Below are 19,698 nucleotides of genomic sequence, written 5' to 3' on the forward strand. Positions count from 1 at the left end.
ATCGTCAGCATTAAAGCAACAAGTTGTGCAAGGGTGCCAGAGACCGCGGAGTCATCATTCAGCTACGGCCGCTGAAGGCCACGCATCAGAATAATACCGGTGACCTAGCCTAGGACAACCTCTGCAATCCTCTCAAAACAGCGCTCGGAGATCACGGCAGACGGTGGCTGAAACATCGGAATTGCTGATAACTCCGGGCCGTTAGTGTTGGGCAGATGATTCTACCCATCCTGTTTGCTGCAGTTCGAGCAATTGTCACAGCTCTACCTCAGGCGAACAAGCTTCCAGAGGTAGAGGCACTTTGTCTATGGAGCCATTAATGAGGCAGCTGTGCACATCAGTGCTAGCGGATAGTAATACTGAATAGCCGTTACGAAAATGTAATATTTCAGTGGAGCCATAATAGCCTTCGATCTAAATTTGCTGATCTTCGGAAGGTACCTGCACAATAAAACTTCCCTGTGCTATGCATACAAAAGGCACGAGTACGTGATGACTTTCATATTTCTAATTACATTATATGTATATCGTCTTGTGCAGCTCGCAGAAGTAGAACAATGCTCTGCGCTGGAACATATTTAGCCTCTCAGCTTATCCACTCAAGCACGATAAAAAAGTACTGCGAAACGAAGATACATGGATATAACAAACTGGTAGCTCTTTCACTAACAGTTGTCCAGTCGAGTGCATTGTGAAGTTGATATGCAGAAACTGACATCAGTGATACAAGAAACAATGAAAATGTGTGCGAAACAAGTGCCCCCTCCTGATGAGTACGCACATCTGTTGATGGAGAATATGAACGTTTGAAAGCTGTGAGAAGAGCAGAAAGAGCTTATCGCCCCAGTTGAAATATAGAAGCGTATAGAAATTGGCAGCAAATCCACTCAGTCATGTGGAGACGACTTCAAAAATATGGGATAAAAGGTGGCGTCAACTTTGCTAGACGTTGGCCCCCTGACGTAAGTTCATTGACTATGAATGACCATTTGTGCATTAAGCGGCCATGTCGTTAGTACACAACCATTTCGTGCTCTCGCAATAGCCAAGGATACTTCAGAATTAGTGACTGCCGAGAGATTCTGCAAAGTTATAAGTAGAACAAGCGTATTTATTACTTGTGCTGAGTTTCAATATTCAGTTGAAATTGCAGAAGAAATAGTTCTTATGTGTTTTCCATCGCAGCATGTACAATTAGACTACGAGTTTTCTATGATTGAACTAAAATGTGCGCTTGCGTCTTGTAAGACAAAGGCTCGTGCTGGTCCAGATTTCATTACATACAGCTGTTGCAACATATGGGACCTAGTGGTAGATTCGCACATTTGGAGTTACTCAATGACGTATGGAAAAAGGAGTGTGTCCCTGACCCTTGGAAATCAGCACGTGTGATATATTTATTGAAGCCTGGTAACACTCGTATTTCCCTTGAGTCTTTTCGTCCTGTGAGTATGACGAGCTGTTTATGCAAGGTCGAACTTCCTGAATGGCAGATCAATATTTATTCAAACAAGCGAAAACAAGTTCCCCTCATGATCTTATTCAAGGAGTTCCGCAAGGCAGGGAAAAACGAAAGACGAAGTGATCTGAGCAAGCGTAGCTTCTTGGGGCCTTACTCCGGTAGTTGTGTCATAGTGGAGACCTAATTGTGCTTCTTGGACGAGAAGCCGTCCGAGGCAATGAAAGACGGCATGCCATCACATTCATCGAGCACGCCGCTTGGCACTGCGTCCCACGTGGACGTGATGATGTCTGGTTCCTGTTTCTGCAGCAGCGAGCGAATGGATTCCGACAACGACTACACCATCGTGCAGGGCAAGCAACTGAAGAGAAAATACCGCAAGACGACCAAAGACATGAGTGAGCAGGGTCCAACAGACCGCCTATTCCAACTTACAGGATTGCCTTTGGGCCTCTAGATGTCCCTAAGAATTTAATTTATGTACACATAAAGATTCTTAACACCTACCTTGGTAATGTGGTTCCGAAAGGAATGAACCAAGTGCGTTTCAACACCAAGGAAAACGTTGTCACAGCGAAAGTAACGCCGCAGGTCGCCCTCAAAAAATGGAAAACCGTGCGCATACTAGGACACAAAGAAGTCCGGTCGTTCGTCGTGCACGGTGATCGCACTAAGGCAGGTATTATTTCCGATGTCGCGATTGACATCAGCGACGAAGAGCTACAAAGGCTTCTGTCTCCAACGGTGAAGGTCATCGATTTTAACCGCTTCGATCGCTCGACGAGCGTAAAGCTTCTTTTCGAGGGAGGCCCGCTACTTGATCATGTCAAGGTGTGACACGTGAGACACCCGGTGCGTCCATTTGTGTGCCGACTACTGCAATGTCACAAGCGCCTAAAGCTAGACTATGTCAGCGCTGTCTCTACAGGCCAGATGGCATGCCTCCGCTGTGCCGGCAGCCATGACGTATCTTCGTGCACTATAAAAGAAATGAAGTGCTCGAACTGCGGTGGACCCCACGAGGGCCAATTCCAAGGATTGTCCTAAGCAGAAAAAGGAGACCAAAATACTAAACCAAATGAGCAAGACAAGTACGTCCCACAAGGGGCGGCAGCGTCAGTGCAGCACCGGAGGAGACGAACGCGTCGTTAGCGTGGCCAAGCTGTAGGTCCAAACAAGAGATCCCGGTCTCCAATCGCGCAGGTCCAGCGGAAGGTAGTTGAATCAGCATAGATAGGTCTGTCCAAGCCATTGCTTCAAGCCAGCCATGCAAGTCTGGAATCGAATGTACGGCCACGCTTGCCGCCGCGTACGCGGGCCTGAGACTGTTAGCGCGAGCAAGGACTGCGCAGTCAGATGTCACCATCTGACTCGGTCATCAAAGCAATGCGGTGACAGATAATCGACGCCCTGCAGCTGCTACTGTCTGGTTGAAATACGCCAGTAGCGCTAACAGCGGCAAAAATCATTAATGTATAGACAGCCTCTTAGCTACGCTGCACTAACTTCTACCTCTGCCCACGAAGAGGACTGTGCTGTGCTCTGAAGTGTACACATACGAGTTGCATAAACAGCATACTGTGCAGCCCTCATCATATTCACTATACCACCGCCCTCCTTCCTCTTCACATCCTATCTCTGTAATTGCCCCAAACCCCTTCCCTAGCGTGGAGTAGCAGGCTACAGGCACTCAGGCCGACCTCTCCACCTTTCTGCCATTAAATATTATCTCTATATCTCCCACAAGGTAGTGCCTTCAGCCCGTTTATCTTTATTTGTGTGATGCGGATTTACAACGGAGAACGACAGAAAGCTGAGCTAGTTGGTAAGGATTCATTATGCAAATAGAACTTGCACTTCTATTTGCACTTCTATTTACAACGGAGACTTCTATCTTCAATACATTACTCTATATAAGCGAATGGTGTTTGTATTCGGACTTCTGGTTCGTGTGCTAGCCTTGTTCAGTCAGCCTTGCAGGAATGCCTAAACACTGTGCACAAATTCTTGAAGGAAAGAGGATTGTAATTGGGTACAGTAAGATTTCTCCAGGTTTCTGCCCCGTACTCATATACGGGGCAGAAACCTGTAGGATTACGAAAAGGGTTCTACTTAAATTGAGGACGACGCAACGAGCTATGGAAAGAAGAATGATGGGTGTAACGTTAAGGGATGAGAAAAGGGCAGATTGGGTAAGGGAACAAACGCGAGTTAATGAGATCTTAGTTGAAATCAAGAAAAAGGAATGGGGCGGGGCATGGGCAGCACATGTAATGAGGAGGGAAGATAATCGATGGTCATTAAGGGTTACGGGCTGGATTCCAAGGGAAGGGAAGCGTAGCAGGGGGCGGCAGAAAGTTAGGTGGGCCGATGAGATTAAGAAGTTTGCAGGGACGACATGGCCACAATTTGTACATGACCAGGGTAGTTGGAGAAGTATGGGAGAGGCCTTTACCCTGCAGTGGGCTTAACTAGGCTGATGATGGCAGTAAGATGGCTATGCTGCCTTTGGCCAAAGTATATCTAAAGGAGTCTAAGCTGTGCCTTGAGGGACAATCTTTAGACGTAGTAAAGTAACACAACTTTCTGGGAGTTATACCAGACAGACAACTTTCTTGGAATCCTCACATTGAAACATTCGGAGAACAAATAAACTCAACGATAAATGTTCCTCGCTGCGTAGCGGGCACTGCATGGGTAGGGTCAGTTTGATCACTTGTAAAAGTAAATAATGCACTTATAAGGCAAAATGCAGCGCATTCTTCACCTACCCTGCATGAAATCTCTCCTTCAACTGAAGAGCGACTTCAACGATTAATAGCTAGGAGCCTTAGAGTACGCATAGGCCTTCCTAGCGCAACCGCAAGCTCTTTAGTAATTGCGGAGGCACGTCACTGTCCATTTCCTATTATGAGGATGGTTGAAACATGTCGCTACTTCTTTCGCGTTTCAGTGAAGCAGAAAAAGCATCCACTTGTAACTGCCCTTATTGAAAGACACATGGCGAGCATCAATATGGTGATTTAGGAGCAAAAAGGCTTCCACCACGTCACGAATTTCGCAGCTCGGGTATCTCATACCTTGCATGGCATCTCGTCGTCCCGAAAACTGAACTTCCGGTTGAAGGAATTATTTGCAAACGAGACATGTTTATGTTAGCAGCACAACAACGAGCGTTATACAAAATATGCTTTTGAAACCCTGAATATATTCGAGCGCATACGGATGGTTCTTGTCAAACAAATTCTTCTACAGCTGTCTTTGCCATTCTAGAATGGAACCGAACATTGACGTATAAACTGTCTTGCACGACATCAACTACAGCAAAGCTTTTTTCAATATTATCTTTCTCACGATACATAAGTGCAACGCAAAAAGGGAAACACTGAGTCATCCTTTGTGACTCGCAGACAGCTTTGTCTTCACATTATAGTGGCATCAGTAAATCGAAAAAAAAAAACGTGGCGTTAGTTTACGAAGCACTAAAGGAAATCACAAATGCAAGTGAACAGAATAGCACAATAATGTTCCAACGGGCACATGACCACTGCAATATCCCTGGGAATGTTGCAGCAGACAAGGCAGCTGGACAAACGCATGTTAATAATGCCACATATGGTTTCTCTCAAACACAAGGCGAATGGCGGCACATACTAAGACAAATCTGAGCCCATGGTTGCGAAGCGACATGGTTTGATTAGAACTCGAAATCTTCAGATTTATTTCACATTGACCTTTCGCATGAATTTAAAATACCGTCCACATTGGATACAAACGGGGCCATTGAAACGCTCTTTCTTCGTCTGCGGCTCAGTACCGCATACACAGAACACTTTCTACAAAAAAATTCAAGAGTTGCACTTGTGGCCACGTGGATGAAGATATAAACATCTTCTGTTAGAATGTCCCCGACATGACACATACAGACAACGTTTAGCACATAATTTAGTGGCATTACACCGCAGGCCCTTCAGCCTCAAGAAGAGCGCAGGTCCTTGGTCAAGATATCCATTGCAAAGACAAGCGTTACTCGCCCTCCAAAGATTTCTATAGGCGAACAATAATCTCGTCAGCTATTGAGTAGAGCCTTGGCCAACTCAACTTTGGCCAATTCAGTGCCAGGATTCATGTATCCTCTTCATTTGAATATAAACTGTGCTTTCTATCATGGTTTTAGTGTAGCTATGCGACCATACCTTGCGTTTACTTTAGTACACCTATGTGACTGGACTATGTGTTGCTGTGTTGCTGAGTTGACTTTCAGTTTGTATGGCACTAGTGCACTTATGTGACTGGACTTTGTGTTATTGTGATTTGGAGTTCACTTTTAGTTGTAATGCATATAAATTAGTTCTCTTTTTTTCAGAGCTCCATGTGAAAAGGAGTAGCCGGTGCCAATTAATGGCGACAACATCTCTCCAGTACCATTTATTAAAAAAGGAGTTCTAGCATAAAAAATGAAACGAGGGTTTTCTATGTAAATTGTAATCTTAACTAATTAATTGATTGCTCCTCGAGGCTTTATTAGCTTCGAGTCGCACACTTTATAATGTATTTCGATGCAGAATGATTAGTGCGCGCGCAAAAAAATAAAAATAAGAGAACGCCTACTTATCTTTGGGTTGAGTTTTCAAGTATATCAACGTAGATCCAAAAAAAGATACATAAATGAAGCGAAATGCGCTTTCAGGACGAGCTCAAGAAGTTAAAGCTGTCAGGGGGATTCTTATCAGAATTACATAAAACAAATTCACATTGAGCACAGCAACTAGTGCATTGTTCTTAAGAATGACCTAAATTTCTCTCATATGCTCGCTATATATGTAGCGCTAGATGACAGGTATGCACTTGTACAAAAAAACACAGTAAAATGCCGAGGCCGGTGAAGCATCGAAAACTATAGCATCGAAGACCAAGGATTTTTATAGGAGTCCGATTTGCGCAAGTGCAAAAGAAAGAAAGAAAGGAACGAAGAACGAAAGGAAGGAAAGAAGAAATAAAAGGAAGCCTGGAAAAACCAGCTGCGCGGTTCTCTCACCTTTTTGACAGTACCATTGCAAACAATATTTTGCGGAAGTTTCTGACTTTCCCAAAAGTAGTCGAAAAACGAACACTTGGAGAAAAAATAGAACATTAAGGGCGGAAAGGGGCTGGAATGCTGTCCTTCTGTTCGTCTGTGCTATTCTTCTGTAGGCACACAAACGTATTTTGGGGAATACACTGCTTTGGAAGCCAGTACTGAAGAGGTGACCGCTGTTTGGAGAGGTCGGAAAATGTTCTCTTTGATGTCACATTTCACAGAACAGGCTGCCCAGAAGAGATTAGTTGTTAGCAGAGGATATCGTAGTAATCGGTGTGGTCAGTTTGTAGTGCACTGCGTTGGAGAAACGGCAGCAGGTGCATTAAGGTCTCCTTGAGTGCTTCGGCCTTGTTTTGTTAGCTTCACAGCGCTATAGATGTGCTAGAATTGATTGAAGGAACACACGCACGTGCGTACAAATACGAGATGCAGCCCGCGATTCACGTCGGAGAATAAGCTGTCAAATTAAACGAAAACAGGGCAGGTTCCGTCCTTTCTCTGCGTCACAGTGAGATAGACAAATTGTGGAAAAGACACATTGACTGAGGCAGCTCGTCACTGACAGCGGCGAGCGACAGCGGTGTCACTGCGCTGTACACGGTGCAGCTGCGGGTGACCAGAGGCCCCGTGGTGCCCCGGATGTGCGCGGGATCGTAAAGAGTGCGCGGATGTCACAATGTCGTGACGCGCATCGCGAGGCATTTCGGGTATAAAGAGACGCTAGGGACAAATAACCGTGCCTTCCTCCGGCGTCCACCGAGCGAGATGTCGACGATGACCTCCACCTGCCTTCTGGCTGGTCTTCTCTGCGCGGCATCAGTGACGTGGGGAGCTGCACCTCCGGCGAGTGAGTGAAAAAAGAAGAATCGAGCGCTTATCTCGGCGTGGAGAAATTGCGCTCTTTAGGTCGCAGACTACTGGTCTCATTGATAGGAATGCAAAAGACGGCCGTTCGGAAGACGCACGGCTGCAAACAAGAAGATTGATGTGTAGAGGCGACTGCGTTACTTTCTTATTTATTGAATAGATTCAGTGCTTCCTTTGTAAATATCTTAATTTATTTATGACAGACACATCGGCCTGGAAAATCTATACCGGGTGCCTTTCTTTAAGCCCATGTAAACTTGTTTAAAAACTGCCTGTACCAGATACCGCAATGCCAATCCTTGAGTTGGATTACCCTAAAGGAGAGGACATCACTTGCGCGAGAACTCAAAATGCACAATGAATATGACGAAAATATTACTAATTAGGTTTCAACTAATTACCTTATGAAAGTATTATTGAAATTTATGAACTTTAGCTCGTCTGTTCGCAAAGCGTATTCACTTATTGAAATGAACTCTCTGGATGAGACCACTTTTGGAGATAATAAATCCCCAACTGTGGAACTAAGCCGACTCACAGTCCAGTTACTTTGGTGCCTAGGTAGAAAAGCTCGTGCAACGACAGTGAATTTTTTTTATCGAAGTTTTGAGGGCTCATAGCTCAAAACCGGTGCCATTATTATAATTCGTTCTAACTTACATATCTTGCCAGCTGATTAGTTACATTCTTTAAATTGCAGTATTTGCATAAGTTATTTAGTTAAATACGCAATGAGTGAATTTTCCTTATTTCTAAATTAGGCATTTTATGACCTCGTGTAAGTAATCTTCGCCTCTTCTTTCAATGCAGTTAAAAGGTTACAATTGTGCATCTGCCACAGGCAATCGTGGAAAACATTTGTATGTTCTAAAAAAAGCACCAGGTGTAACCAAGAGTTATGCAACAGTAGCTTTTTCCTGTGTGATGAAGACTGAAATTCTTCGCTGTCGTCATATGTGCGGCAATATTGATGACACACAATTGTCGTGTTTCGCCGGGAGCGTCCACGTTTCACGACAGCCCCTTGCGTTGCTTTCCCTACGGCGTCCTCCCTACAGGTACAGTTTGTGCCACGAAAGAAAGAAAGACTTCTCAACCACCCGACTGTAGCATGCCGCTACTCAGGGGATCCACACAGGTATCTCGGAAAGAAAGACTCGCAGTTCCAGAAAAAAATTTGTCCTGATTTGATGACTGAAACAGGGCTAACATATTTTCCGCGGTGGCTGCTATGCCATCTGAGATAACCGGGAGGCGAGTCGATCGCTGAGAGAGGTGGAGTTAATCGACAACTCAAAGCTCATGGATGTTGAATATGACAAGTGAATTATGTAGAAAACCGCAAAGTGACGAAAAGTTCATCAGAGCAAAAATTGGTATCTTACAAAACGTAGCGTGCGCCTAGAAAGAAATCTACAGTTGGTTCTTTTCTTGACCGAACGTTCTTCCACCTTGCGGGCTTCTGCAGAACTCATTTGCCCTATTCATTTAGTGGAACGTGGCACTGGCGTGATTTACAGCATCCCTGCGCCACCGTGGCTACTTAGTGCCTCTGGCGCTGCGCTGCTAAGCACGAGGTCGCGGGATCAAATCCCGACCGCGGCTGCCACATGTAGATGCTGACAAAATGTAACAACGCCCGTGTACAGTGCATCGGGTGCGTTTTAAAGAACCCCAGCTGATCAGAATTAATCATTAGTCCCCCACAACTACGTGTCTTATGATCACATCGTACTTTTGGCACGTACAACCTCAAAATCTAATTTAATTTACTGCATCCGTATTGCATGCAGCCGTGCATATGTCAGCCGTGCAGGGCCACTGCCTGAGCGAGAGGCTAATACTTTTTTGACCAAGAATCGCAGAGCACGTTTGCGTTCCCACTGCGATGCTTGCGGCTGCCGTCTCCGATTTCGCGACACTCGTGTTCTGCGCAGTTCTAATGACAGTCCGCAGAGGAGAAATACTGGAGGCAATCGAAATGCGAAAGCTAGGGTGGGAGGAGTCTGTAAGCGCAGCTTCCGTGGTTATGACTGGAAAAGAGTCTTGGGAGGTGGCAGGAACCTTTGAAGTCGATGCATGGCGTAACTGTGATTGGCTGTGTGCCAGATATTCTTGCGAGAATAAAAAAAAAAAATAAAGGCAGCCTTGGGTTAGTTGCAGTCTGCGCGATTATATCATTCACACGTTGTTCCAAGCGTGTTATTTAAAGTAACCTGTAGATATATTTACCGTAGTGACCATTTATTTCGTAGTAACAGAAAAAAAAACATATCCGAGGAACATATATACGTATGCGTGCCATTTGCACGCACGTGTAAGTGTTTGACAACGAAGGTTTGGCGAGCAATTTTCTAGTTTCAAGTTAGCGCTCTTGTCGTTTCGCCTTGGTTTTTGTCCTTTGTATTGCGCTGGTTCATCCTCTCGGCAATGGTGGAACAACCTCCCGCAAATATGCAGTTCACAAGAAACCAGAATGCCGTCGCCACCCTGCCACGAAACAAAGTGTTACTTCACGTAGCCGACCAGTCATACAAGACATGATCGCTTCATGTGGCTGTTTGAGGTCATTATGTCGAATGGCATAAGTTTCTCAAACGCGATCGCAAAGGGAGATCGCTAAAGGCCACGAATGTTCTGTGCAAAATCGCAACCACTTCAAGAGCGTTAAGGCAGACATAATAATAAATTCTCTGCATTTTAGCCAGCCGTACGCTATGCTCCGTGTAGTGGTGATACCGTGATTGCAGGTGCCATTTTTTCGCATGGATGTCTGGACAGGAAAAATGTCTTGTATGATACACTTGGTCAGTTTCCACGACGAAGAGACCGGGAAAAGTTAACTGAATAATGGGTGGAGCAGCGATATACATTGTAGCCAATATTGAAGGAGAGATTAGAACACAACATTCGATATATGCATGTGGCATTAGCGTCCATCTCCCTTTCAGGAGACGATTGTGATTGCAAGTGGCTCACAGGTAAAACAATGAAAATCTTAATTAGCCGAAGTTTTTTTTTTCTTGAGCCACCTGGAGCGTTCCACTTAGTCGTGCTCTCAGGTAATATCCGCCTCGTCAGATACTGCATCTGAACAGGCCCTATTTGCAACAGGTGGTTTGGAAAAAAGCGTTGTTGAAAAAGAAAAGTGTAATTCGCATTGTGGCCGTGCTTGGTGTGCTTCGGTTACCAGTAGCTGCCGTGTAACGTATGGCTTGCACGGCTCCTAGACCCCCGCTGTACGAGTATTTCTAAATAAATAATTAGTTTTCATGATCTCTCGAGCCAGATGGCTATAAAAAGAGGCGGCTACTAAGCAACAGAACAGATCAAGTACAGTGATATGTGATAATAGCATAAAGACCCTCTTTATTGTACAGTGTTGCAAAGGTATACGAAATATTTTGTTATCCGTGCGGATACAGCACTTAGCGAAAGATGGTTCCTTTCCTGGGAAGTACGCAAGACGCAACATTGCAGGTACTAAAAATATATATGCGTAAGGCATAGCTAAATTTCTACCTTATTGGAGGCGAACTTGAAGTGAACTATGCTGTTTGAAATGAACTGTGGCCGCGAACAGTGTTACAGTCGTTCTTTATTATTATTTTTCAGCGGACTGCATTAACGTAGAGATCGGCGATATTCTGGGTATTCGCGAGGTAAGTCGGTTGGCTATTTATGTCGTTGAAGTTGTAACTCGAGTTGCGTAATTCAGATCTTGTGTCAGTATGCAGGGCTCATCGTGCGCGTTGCACTAATCTAAAGAAAACGAATGCAATGAAGTGAGCGGCCTGTACATTTTTCTTACTTTGCCTTTTTCGCACGCTATGACAAGCCTTCTGATCCGTCTCTCGATTCTTATGGCAGGTAGCACGTCAATGACGATAGAAACGCTGGCAGAGAAGTTTGGCGAGATAAGTAAACAGCTTTCCTCTCTCTCTTTCTCTCTCAAGGAAGAGCAGATTCAAGATTATGCTAAATATAAAAAGGAAAGTCAGAAAAAGACATTGCACAGATTCGAATGCTGTATTGTTTGCATGTCCTTATCGTGCTCAGCCGGAAAAGCCTTGGTGACTTAGCGACTTATTGTGCTGTTTACTGTTGTGTCCACTATGAATGGGGCTAAATATGTCGCATTTTCGCTTCAATATAATTTTAGATCGTGTGAGGCGAATATCTTCAAAGTATTCGATAACTATTAAAAAGATTTTCGGGTTTCTAAATGGGAGTATCCGATTCGAGAAACTAATTAAATAACGGCTATTCATTTCCACGACCGATTTGAATAGGACAGTATTCGATTTGTTATGGGAAAGTTGGCAACATGCGCACATCCCTATATTTAAAGGGTCCTTTTTTCCTTACGTCGCTTAGTCACAGACTCTCATGTTTGATGACTGGGGTAGCCCACGTTTCTGTGGCCGATTTTCTCGCGATATGATTATTTAATAGAAAAGTAGCCACAAAACAAGCTTGCACAAAGCGCATGAAAACAGACGCAAAATAAGAGCTCGGTGGCGAAGCCGCTTCAGCTTTATTTTTGTACCGCTATGCATTTCAAAAACTTCTGTTTGAATGTACAGCAAACAATCAATCGATTGTCAATGAGTGTTTGAAACAGAAGAATAATTAGTTCATTACGACACCCGCGCTTTCGTGCAACATTTGTCTCTAAAAGCAATCAAGGCATACATTTAAATTGTGTAAGAGTTTCTTGTCATAGGATAAGGACTTAGTCAGCGGCATATGAGCACATAAACGTTTTATTTATATGGCCAGTAAAAAATAAAGTAATCACATTCTAGTAAAAAATATTTGGCAGGCAACCTGGTGAGTTCCTAATGCTTTTTCAAGAAAGAAGAGACGACTTATGAAAGAACGAAAAAGAAGCGAGAAAGAAAATAAAACGAACGACAATTATTATTATTATTATTATTATTATTATTATTATTATTATTATTATTATTATTATTATTATTATTATTATTATTATTATTATTATTATTACTTGTTTTGAACACATATGTACAATTAACAGGAAAGGGAAAACGAGGAGCAGGCAGGCAACTGCCACCTGAGGGGGCACAACGCCTGCCTAATCTTCAGAAGAGAGGTGACAGCAACACAGAAATGGAAGATAGGAAGGAAGGGAGGAAAGAGGAAAGAAAGAGCAACAGGACAAATCTAAACAATAAAGTAGAACACAGTACAGATCACACACAGTAGGGCCGGTCACTGAAGGTCACGCTACTGCAGAATGTTGAATGAAATAGTTTCGACGCAACAAACGTGAACCTAGGTTAGTTAACTCTAGAAAAGTGGTAAAACGAAACACGCAGTGAAATCTGTAAGGTCGCACCTACTTCAGCAGGGCTGCAGTAAGAGCAAGAAATTGAACGAGAAAAAGAAAGAGCTTCGGTCTTAGTTTCCTGCGCTTAAGAGTTAGTGTTTTTGTCAAAAATACATGCTATATTCTGACAGGAATAAGAGCCTAAATATATACCACGTGACAACATGGACAGGACAACGTTAGAGGTGCTCCATCGCGGCTGAGCGCGACAACTGTGGATAGTGAGAACTGAGACATCCGCCGCGGTGGCTAAGCGGCTATGGTGTTGCGCCGCGAAGCACGAGGTCGCGGGATGGAATCCCGGAATCCATTTCGATGGGGGCTGAATGCAAAAGCGACCGTGCCCCGTGAATTGGGGGCACGTTCAAAATCCCCTGGCGATCAAAATTAATCCGGAGTCTCCCACTACGGTGTGCTTCATAATCAAATCGTGGTTTTGGCACGTGAAACCCCAGAATGCAATGAAAGTCAATTCGAGAACTGAGAAAAGTACTCGTTCAAGGTAAACTGACGGCATAATTTTTATTTACCTATTTATTATGTACCTACCCATGCATGTATTGTCAGTACATGGGTGAGGTTTACAGGGAGAATAATACAGCAAGTAAACATGACACGACATGAGGAGCGTACAGGGATAGTCATTTAGAGCGCACACGGTTGGAACGCACACAAGTGCCCCCGCAGCAGCCTTTCAATCACATCGATCAGCATAGAAACTAAAAAGTAAACAAGATTTGTAGATGGAAATAAAAGATGGAAAGAAACTTTCACTGCTACAGCTTGCTATATGGAATAAAACTCAAGTCATATTATCACGAGATAAGAAGGAAGTAGAAGAAAAGGAAAAACATCGTATAACTACCAACCAACTGAATATATCTTGTGCGTCTCAGATTGTGTCCCAGGAAAGCATGGATAACATTTAAAGTAAAAGAAAAGATCTTTCGGAAGTGGCCTCATCACCGCGTCTGAAGGCAACTATTCCACTGTGGGAAAATGGTCATTTTAATTTTCGCATTTTACTCATTCGAGAATGGATACCCTTCCCTTCCTTCTGAGATCGCCGTCGTCACCGACATTTCTCAGTTCAAAGGTGCCACTGAAGACCATCTTTCAAGTAACGCCAACCCAACTTTACCTTCCGTTTATCTACCTGCCCACCCGCTATGTAATGCCCCGTTTTGAGGCCTTTAAGTGATATGAATATATGAATTTATTTATTTACCTACTTATTTATTTATGTTCTATATTATATTATTTATTTCTGCCTTACGGGGCCTCCAGAAAGTGACTGGCTAAGGTAGGAACTAAGGTCAACTAAGGCAACGTAAAAGAAAGTTATTAGAAAAAGCGGTAGAACTCATCTCTCGATGACTTTCTATGAAAATAGGATTAACAATCGAGGAATGCAGGGACACACTGTAATAATGAAGTCAAGTTTATTGAACACCTTCTTGTTCTGAGACTTCCGTTGGTTTGGCTATGTGTGAATTTGGTATCCTAGTATGTTTATATGGCACTCGGTTGCCTAGGTCACCCGTGAGCGTGACGACAGCTGTATGACGCCGGCGCACAGACGACTATGGAATATCGAAGAAGGAATGATGTCAACGGAACGACAAAAACGGTACGACGAAATGGCATAACGACAATGAAATGACCATTCCTAAATTATGATAATGGTATAACGATGACAGCATGACGACGCCGACATCAGTACAACTGGATTGATGATGATTGTGTGACGACGAAGGCATGACGAGAACCGGATGACGAAGATGCAATGGCGACTATAGCACTACGACTGCGCCATAGCGGCGACGGTATGACAACAGGTGCAGGATAGTGGCTGTCTGACGACGACGCATTCGCGATGATGTCATGACAGTAAGGGCATAATCACGATTGAATGACAACAGCATAATTAGACTAGAATGGCGAACAAGGAATGGCGTCGACGGATCGAAGAGGGCCATATGATGACTACAGAATGACGACAACGTGATGAGGTCATTGAGGAGATGACAATCGTAAAACGACAGCATTACGACGACGTGATTATGGTGTTACGACGACCATGACATCGTTAGAAAATTAAATTATGGAGTTTTACGTGCCAAAACCACTTTCTGATTATGAGGCACGCGGTAGTGGAGGACTCCGGAAATTTATGCCACTTGGGGTTCTTTAACGTGCACCTGAATCTAAGCACCGCGGGTGTTTTCGCATTTCGCCCTCATCGAAATGGGGCCGCCGTGGCCGGGATTCGATCCCGCGAGCTCGTCCTCAGCCGCCCAACACCATAGCCACTGAGCAAGTACAGCGGGTATGACGTCGTCGTCATGGCGATACATGGTGATAGTCGGATGTCAAGCGCAGATATAATTACGACGATGGAATTACGATGACGCATGTATGACAACGACTGTGTGATGATGAGGAGTGTATGACGACAACTTTATAACGAAGCCTATATGACGATAGAATGACGAGAGTCGGACGATGAAGCTGGAAGGACGACGATGCAGCAACCACGAAGGCATGATGACGATGAAATGACAACAGATGCATGACGGCAACTGTCTGACGACGACCCAAAGACCACATTGACGTAACCACGGGAGCGTAATCACGGTTTAATGATGACTGCATAATTGCGATGTAATGAAGGAAGGATAAAGTCGCAGTAATGAGGAAGGTGGTATGACGATGATGGCACGACGATAATGGGATGACGTTACTGAAGTGGTGACGATGGTAAAGCCACAGCGTGACAACGATGGCCCAAGCTGATAGACAACTTGGACAACTGGGTCGGCGTAAAAGGCTAGCTAAAAAGAATTATGGCAGGACTAGTCTTCCGATGACCCGACGATAATGCGAATGTCAGTGGAGCAATGTAACGACCGCCAATATTACAGAAGTGATGTTTATTTAACACGTGTAGTGGCAATAATACGTCTTTTGTTACTTCCATTATTGCTACATATTCCGACATAAACTCAATTTGTTACGGCACTTGCCAAGGTCTCCCACGATCAAGGAGAAATGGCGACCACGATATGACGACGACTGTATGACGCCGACACAGAGACGATATATGACGAAGAGGGATTGATATCGATCGAACAGCAAAGGCGTATAGTTACGATGGCATGAAAAGAATGAGATTCCGATTGTTAAATTGTGACGATGGTGTAACGACGACGACAAGGGTACACTGAGATGAAGACTGTATGATAACAAAGCCGTAACGACGATGGTATGACGACAACTGGACAGAGAAGCGCGAATGATGATGGCATGACCAAGACGACATAATGACAATGATCTGACAACGAAAGCATGATAGCGTCTGTATGACCACAACATGGCGACTATTGCATGACAACGATGGCATAATCGCGATTGAATGACGAACAAGGAATGATGTTGATGTATCGACGAACGTGGTGTGACGACAAGGTCGTGAATGTACTGGGATGAAGATACTGAAGTGATGACGATGGTGAAATGACCTCGTGATGACGATGGCATGACAACTGTATGACTATTGCGGCATGACGAGAGTAAAATATAGAAGGTACGATGATCTTGCAAAGACCGCGATGGCATTCCGACGACAGTATGACAAAGAATGCATGACGACGACTGTATGGCGACGGTACGACGTTAACATGACAATGGCATAAAGACGATGGGATGACGGCGAGTATTGATTAGAAATGCGGGACAATGACTATACCACAAAACCTGCAACATGAAGATGGCACGACGAGATTCGGATGACGAATCCGAGGTGACGTTGATGGCACGACTGCGACGGCATTACGACGAAAGCATGACAACGAAGGTGTCATGCTTTCGTCAGGATTGAATGACGACAGTATGATCACAACACAACGAAGAAAACTGACGTCGACGGGACGACGAAGGCGGTGTGAAGACGACGGTGTGAATACAATGGGATGGCGTTACATGAACGATGACAATGACAAAACGACAGCGTGATGAAGACATGACGACAATGGCGTGGGGACGATAGCATGACGGAAGTTGAGTGAAGAAACTGGAATGATGACGACGCAACAATCATGAGTACATCACCACGCTGAACACATATTTAGTGCTCAAAGCTATTGGATAACTTTGACCAATGGATTGAGTAGAACGCGTGACGGCGACAGCATGAATAGAGTCAGATCACGAAGCTGGAACGACACCGATTGAACGACTACAAGGGCAAATACTGTGGCAGTGTGACAACGTACGCTTGGTGACCATGATGGCGAGATGGCCCATTACTAAGACAATGAAATACAACGTGGATATTTCTGGGGGTGAACTAGCAACTTTATTTAATGATTTATTTCCTTCTAATATCTCATAATTGTCTAGAGGCGACCGCGTGTTCACATGCAGCCGCGCTGCGAGCATATATTGTTTATGACGGCAGTATCGAACTCAGAATTATTACAACCTACACTAGCTTAAATAACAGCACAACATAGATAGGATGAATTTGAAGATAAAACCGATGAAATTAGTCATTGACTTGCTCGCGCATTGCTTGACTCATATAATTATTATTGTTTTACATATGTGGCATCTGCTCGTAAAGTGCGATGCGCAAGAATTACAGCAATTTACAAAAGGGTGATCAGAACGATCCTGCGAACTACCGTCCAATCTGCATTCTACCAGCCTTTTCAAAAGGCTTTCAAGATATAACTTTAAAGCGTTAAATTTATTTACTGATCGATAACAACATACTGTCTGACTCGCAGTACACCTTCACAAAAAATTCTGGCGTTTTGCGTGCCAACACTACGATTTCATAAGAGGCACGCCTTAGTGGGGACTGCATATTAATTTTGTTCACCAGGGGACCTTAACGTGCCCCCAACGCACGAGACACGGGCGTTCTTGCATTTCGCGCCCGTGGAAAGGCGGCCGCCGCGGCCGGGATTTGATCCATCGACCTCAAGGTCAGCTGTGCTACGCCATAGCGTCTAAGCCATCTCGTCAGGCTTCAAAAACTGTAAATCTACAGAGTTCATACTGCTAACACCAAAAGAAATAATAAATGAAAAATCTAGAATTCACAACATCGTCATTCGTATCTTTCTGAATTTCGCAAAAGAAATCGATCATATTAATCACGACAGACTTGTTAAAAATGGCAGCACCGTGGCATTCGAGGCGAAGCTTTGACGTAGTTTGTCATAATTAATGGTCAATCTTCTTCAGGCAAGCCGGTTATGTAGGTAATAATAATAATATTTGGGGTTTTACGTGCCAAAACCACTTTCTGATTATGAGGCATGCCGTAGTGGGGGACTCCGGAAATTTTGACCACCTGGGGTTCTTTAACGTGCACCTAAATCTAAGCACACGGGTGTTTTCGCATTTCGCCCCCATCGAAATGCGGCCGCCGTGGCCGGGATTCGATCCCGCGACCTCGTGCTCAGCAGCCCAACACCATAGCCACTGAGCAACCACGGCGGGTGGTTATGTAGGTGTTCCACAAGGAAGTATTTTGGGTCCTTTTGTGTTTGTTCTTTAAATTAACGATTTTCTTAAGATTCACCATGCGGCGAACATAATATACTCTGACGGTACTACCACGTTTTCTGCCAGCTCGGATGTCGCGTGCCTATCTTTTCGCGAAAATGTAACACTTCGTCGTATTCGCTTGTGGCCCAAAAAATAATCTGTTAAGCCAAACATTACTAAGACTAAGGCCGTTTTGTTTCACTCACGAAACAGATTCAGCGAGCTTCTCCCGACTGGTGCCATACAGCTCACAAATAAAAATTGTAGAAAATTTTAAAACGCTTGGCATAATTTTGTCCAATAATTTATCCTTGGATGCTCACAGGAATTACCTGTCTAAAAAAACTGTTCAATGTAATTCGCTTCCTGCGTCGACATTGTCTCACGTTCCCTTTTTCGGCTAATAATATTTCGTACAATGGTGTATTTTAATCCACGGTAACGTATGGCACACTAAGTCTTAGAACAACAAAACAAATCTGAAGAAAATTCTTTAGCTTCAGAACCATGCCATATGCCTAGCCCTTAAACCTGCTTACTTTAGTCACATAGATGACATGTTCAATAAACTTAAGATTGATAATGTACAATGTATACGCAATTTCAGACTACAACGACACTTACATTGGAAACAAATAAGAAAACTTACCTTCTGAAATCTGTGGCTTGGACGAACGAAAAAATTCCCGTGCGTACCAAACACGCAATTACGAAACGTGTAAAATTGACAAATGCTGTACGAGCTAGAGTAACCAAATGCATCGTACACATTACCGACCTTGCTAAATGAATTTGCCGAAAATGGCATAGACGTTGAATTGACCTCCTCGAATGAGAGACGAAGCATGTATGTGAAACTCTCTATTGTAATTACCTTTTGTTCAATTACTGACTGTGTTTCTCTGTTTCTTTCGTTCCTGACCTAATGGCTTTTTTCGCAATATATTGTACATTTTATGGATTTTCTTTATGCTTATATTCAGCTCTTCTTTCCATACTTTTGTAGTTTCCTGTAGTTTTGTTGCATTTCCCGCATTTTGATTTGCGCCTGTATATGTGCGGAGTTCATACCGCTGTACGCCATGATCTGGTGCGCGGATCAGTCTTCTCAGGGTTTTTGTTCATTCTGCAAGCATCTTGCAGGTGTTTAATAAATCTGAATTGAATTTAAATAAGTAACTATGGTCCGGAAGGATACAGCGCGGCTTTCTATTCTTCTCACAATTTTCCAAGGCACTTCTGGATTTTGTCGCATTCTGGAAAGAAACGATAAAAAAGCTGACAAGATTGCCGATTGGGCTAATTAGAATGTTGCATTCATGGTAACGAAAAATTCAGCGCAAACATAAAGGACAAAGGAAGGAAATGAAGAGTAGT

The 19,698-nt window shown here is 43.9% G+C and overlaps 1 protein-coding gene across 1 annotated transcript in view; it reads left to right on the forward strand.

Moving 5' to 3' along the window:
* Positions 1–7,298: 7,298 nt before the first annotated feature.
* LOC142578096 (uncharacterized) overlaps positions 7,299–19,698 on the forward strand; it is an 81,902-nt gene continuing 69,502 nt past the window's right edge. Inside the window, exons 1-2 of the mRNA XM_075687513.1 lie at positions 7,299–7,389; positions 11,025–11,071. Of these exons, the coding sequence (XP_075543628.1) occupies positions 7,308–7,389; positions 11,025–11,071 (129 nt within the window). The 5' untranslated portion in view covers positions 7,299–7,307. The remainder of the gene's footprint in view (positions 7,390–11,024; positions 11,072–19,698) is intronic.

This window comes from Dermacentor variabilis, chromosome 4 (genome assembly GCF_050947875.1).
Source record: "Dermacentor variabilis isolate Ectoservices chromosome 4, ASM5094787v1, whole genome shotgun sequence".
Taxonomy (NCBI): domain Eukaryota; kingdom Metazoa; phylum Arthropoda; class Arachnida; order Ixodida; family Ixodidae; genus Dermacentor; species Dermacentor variabilis.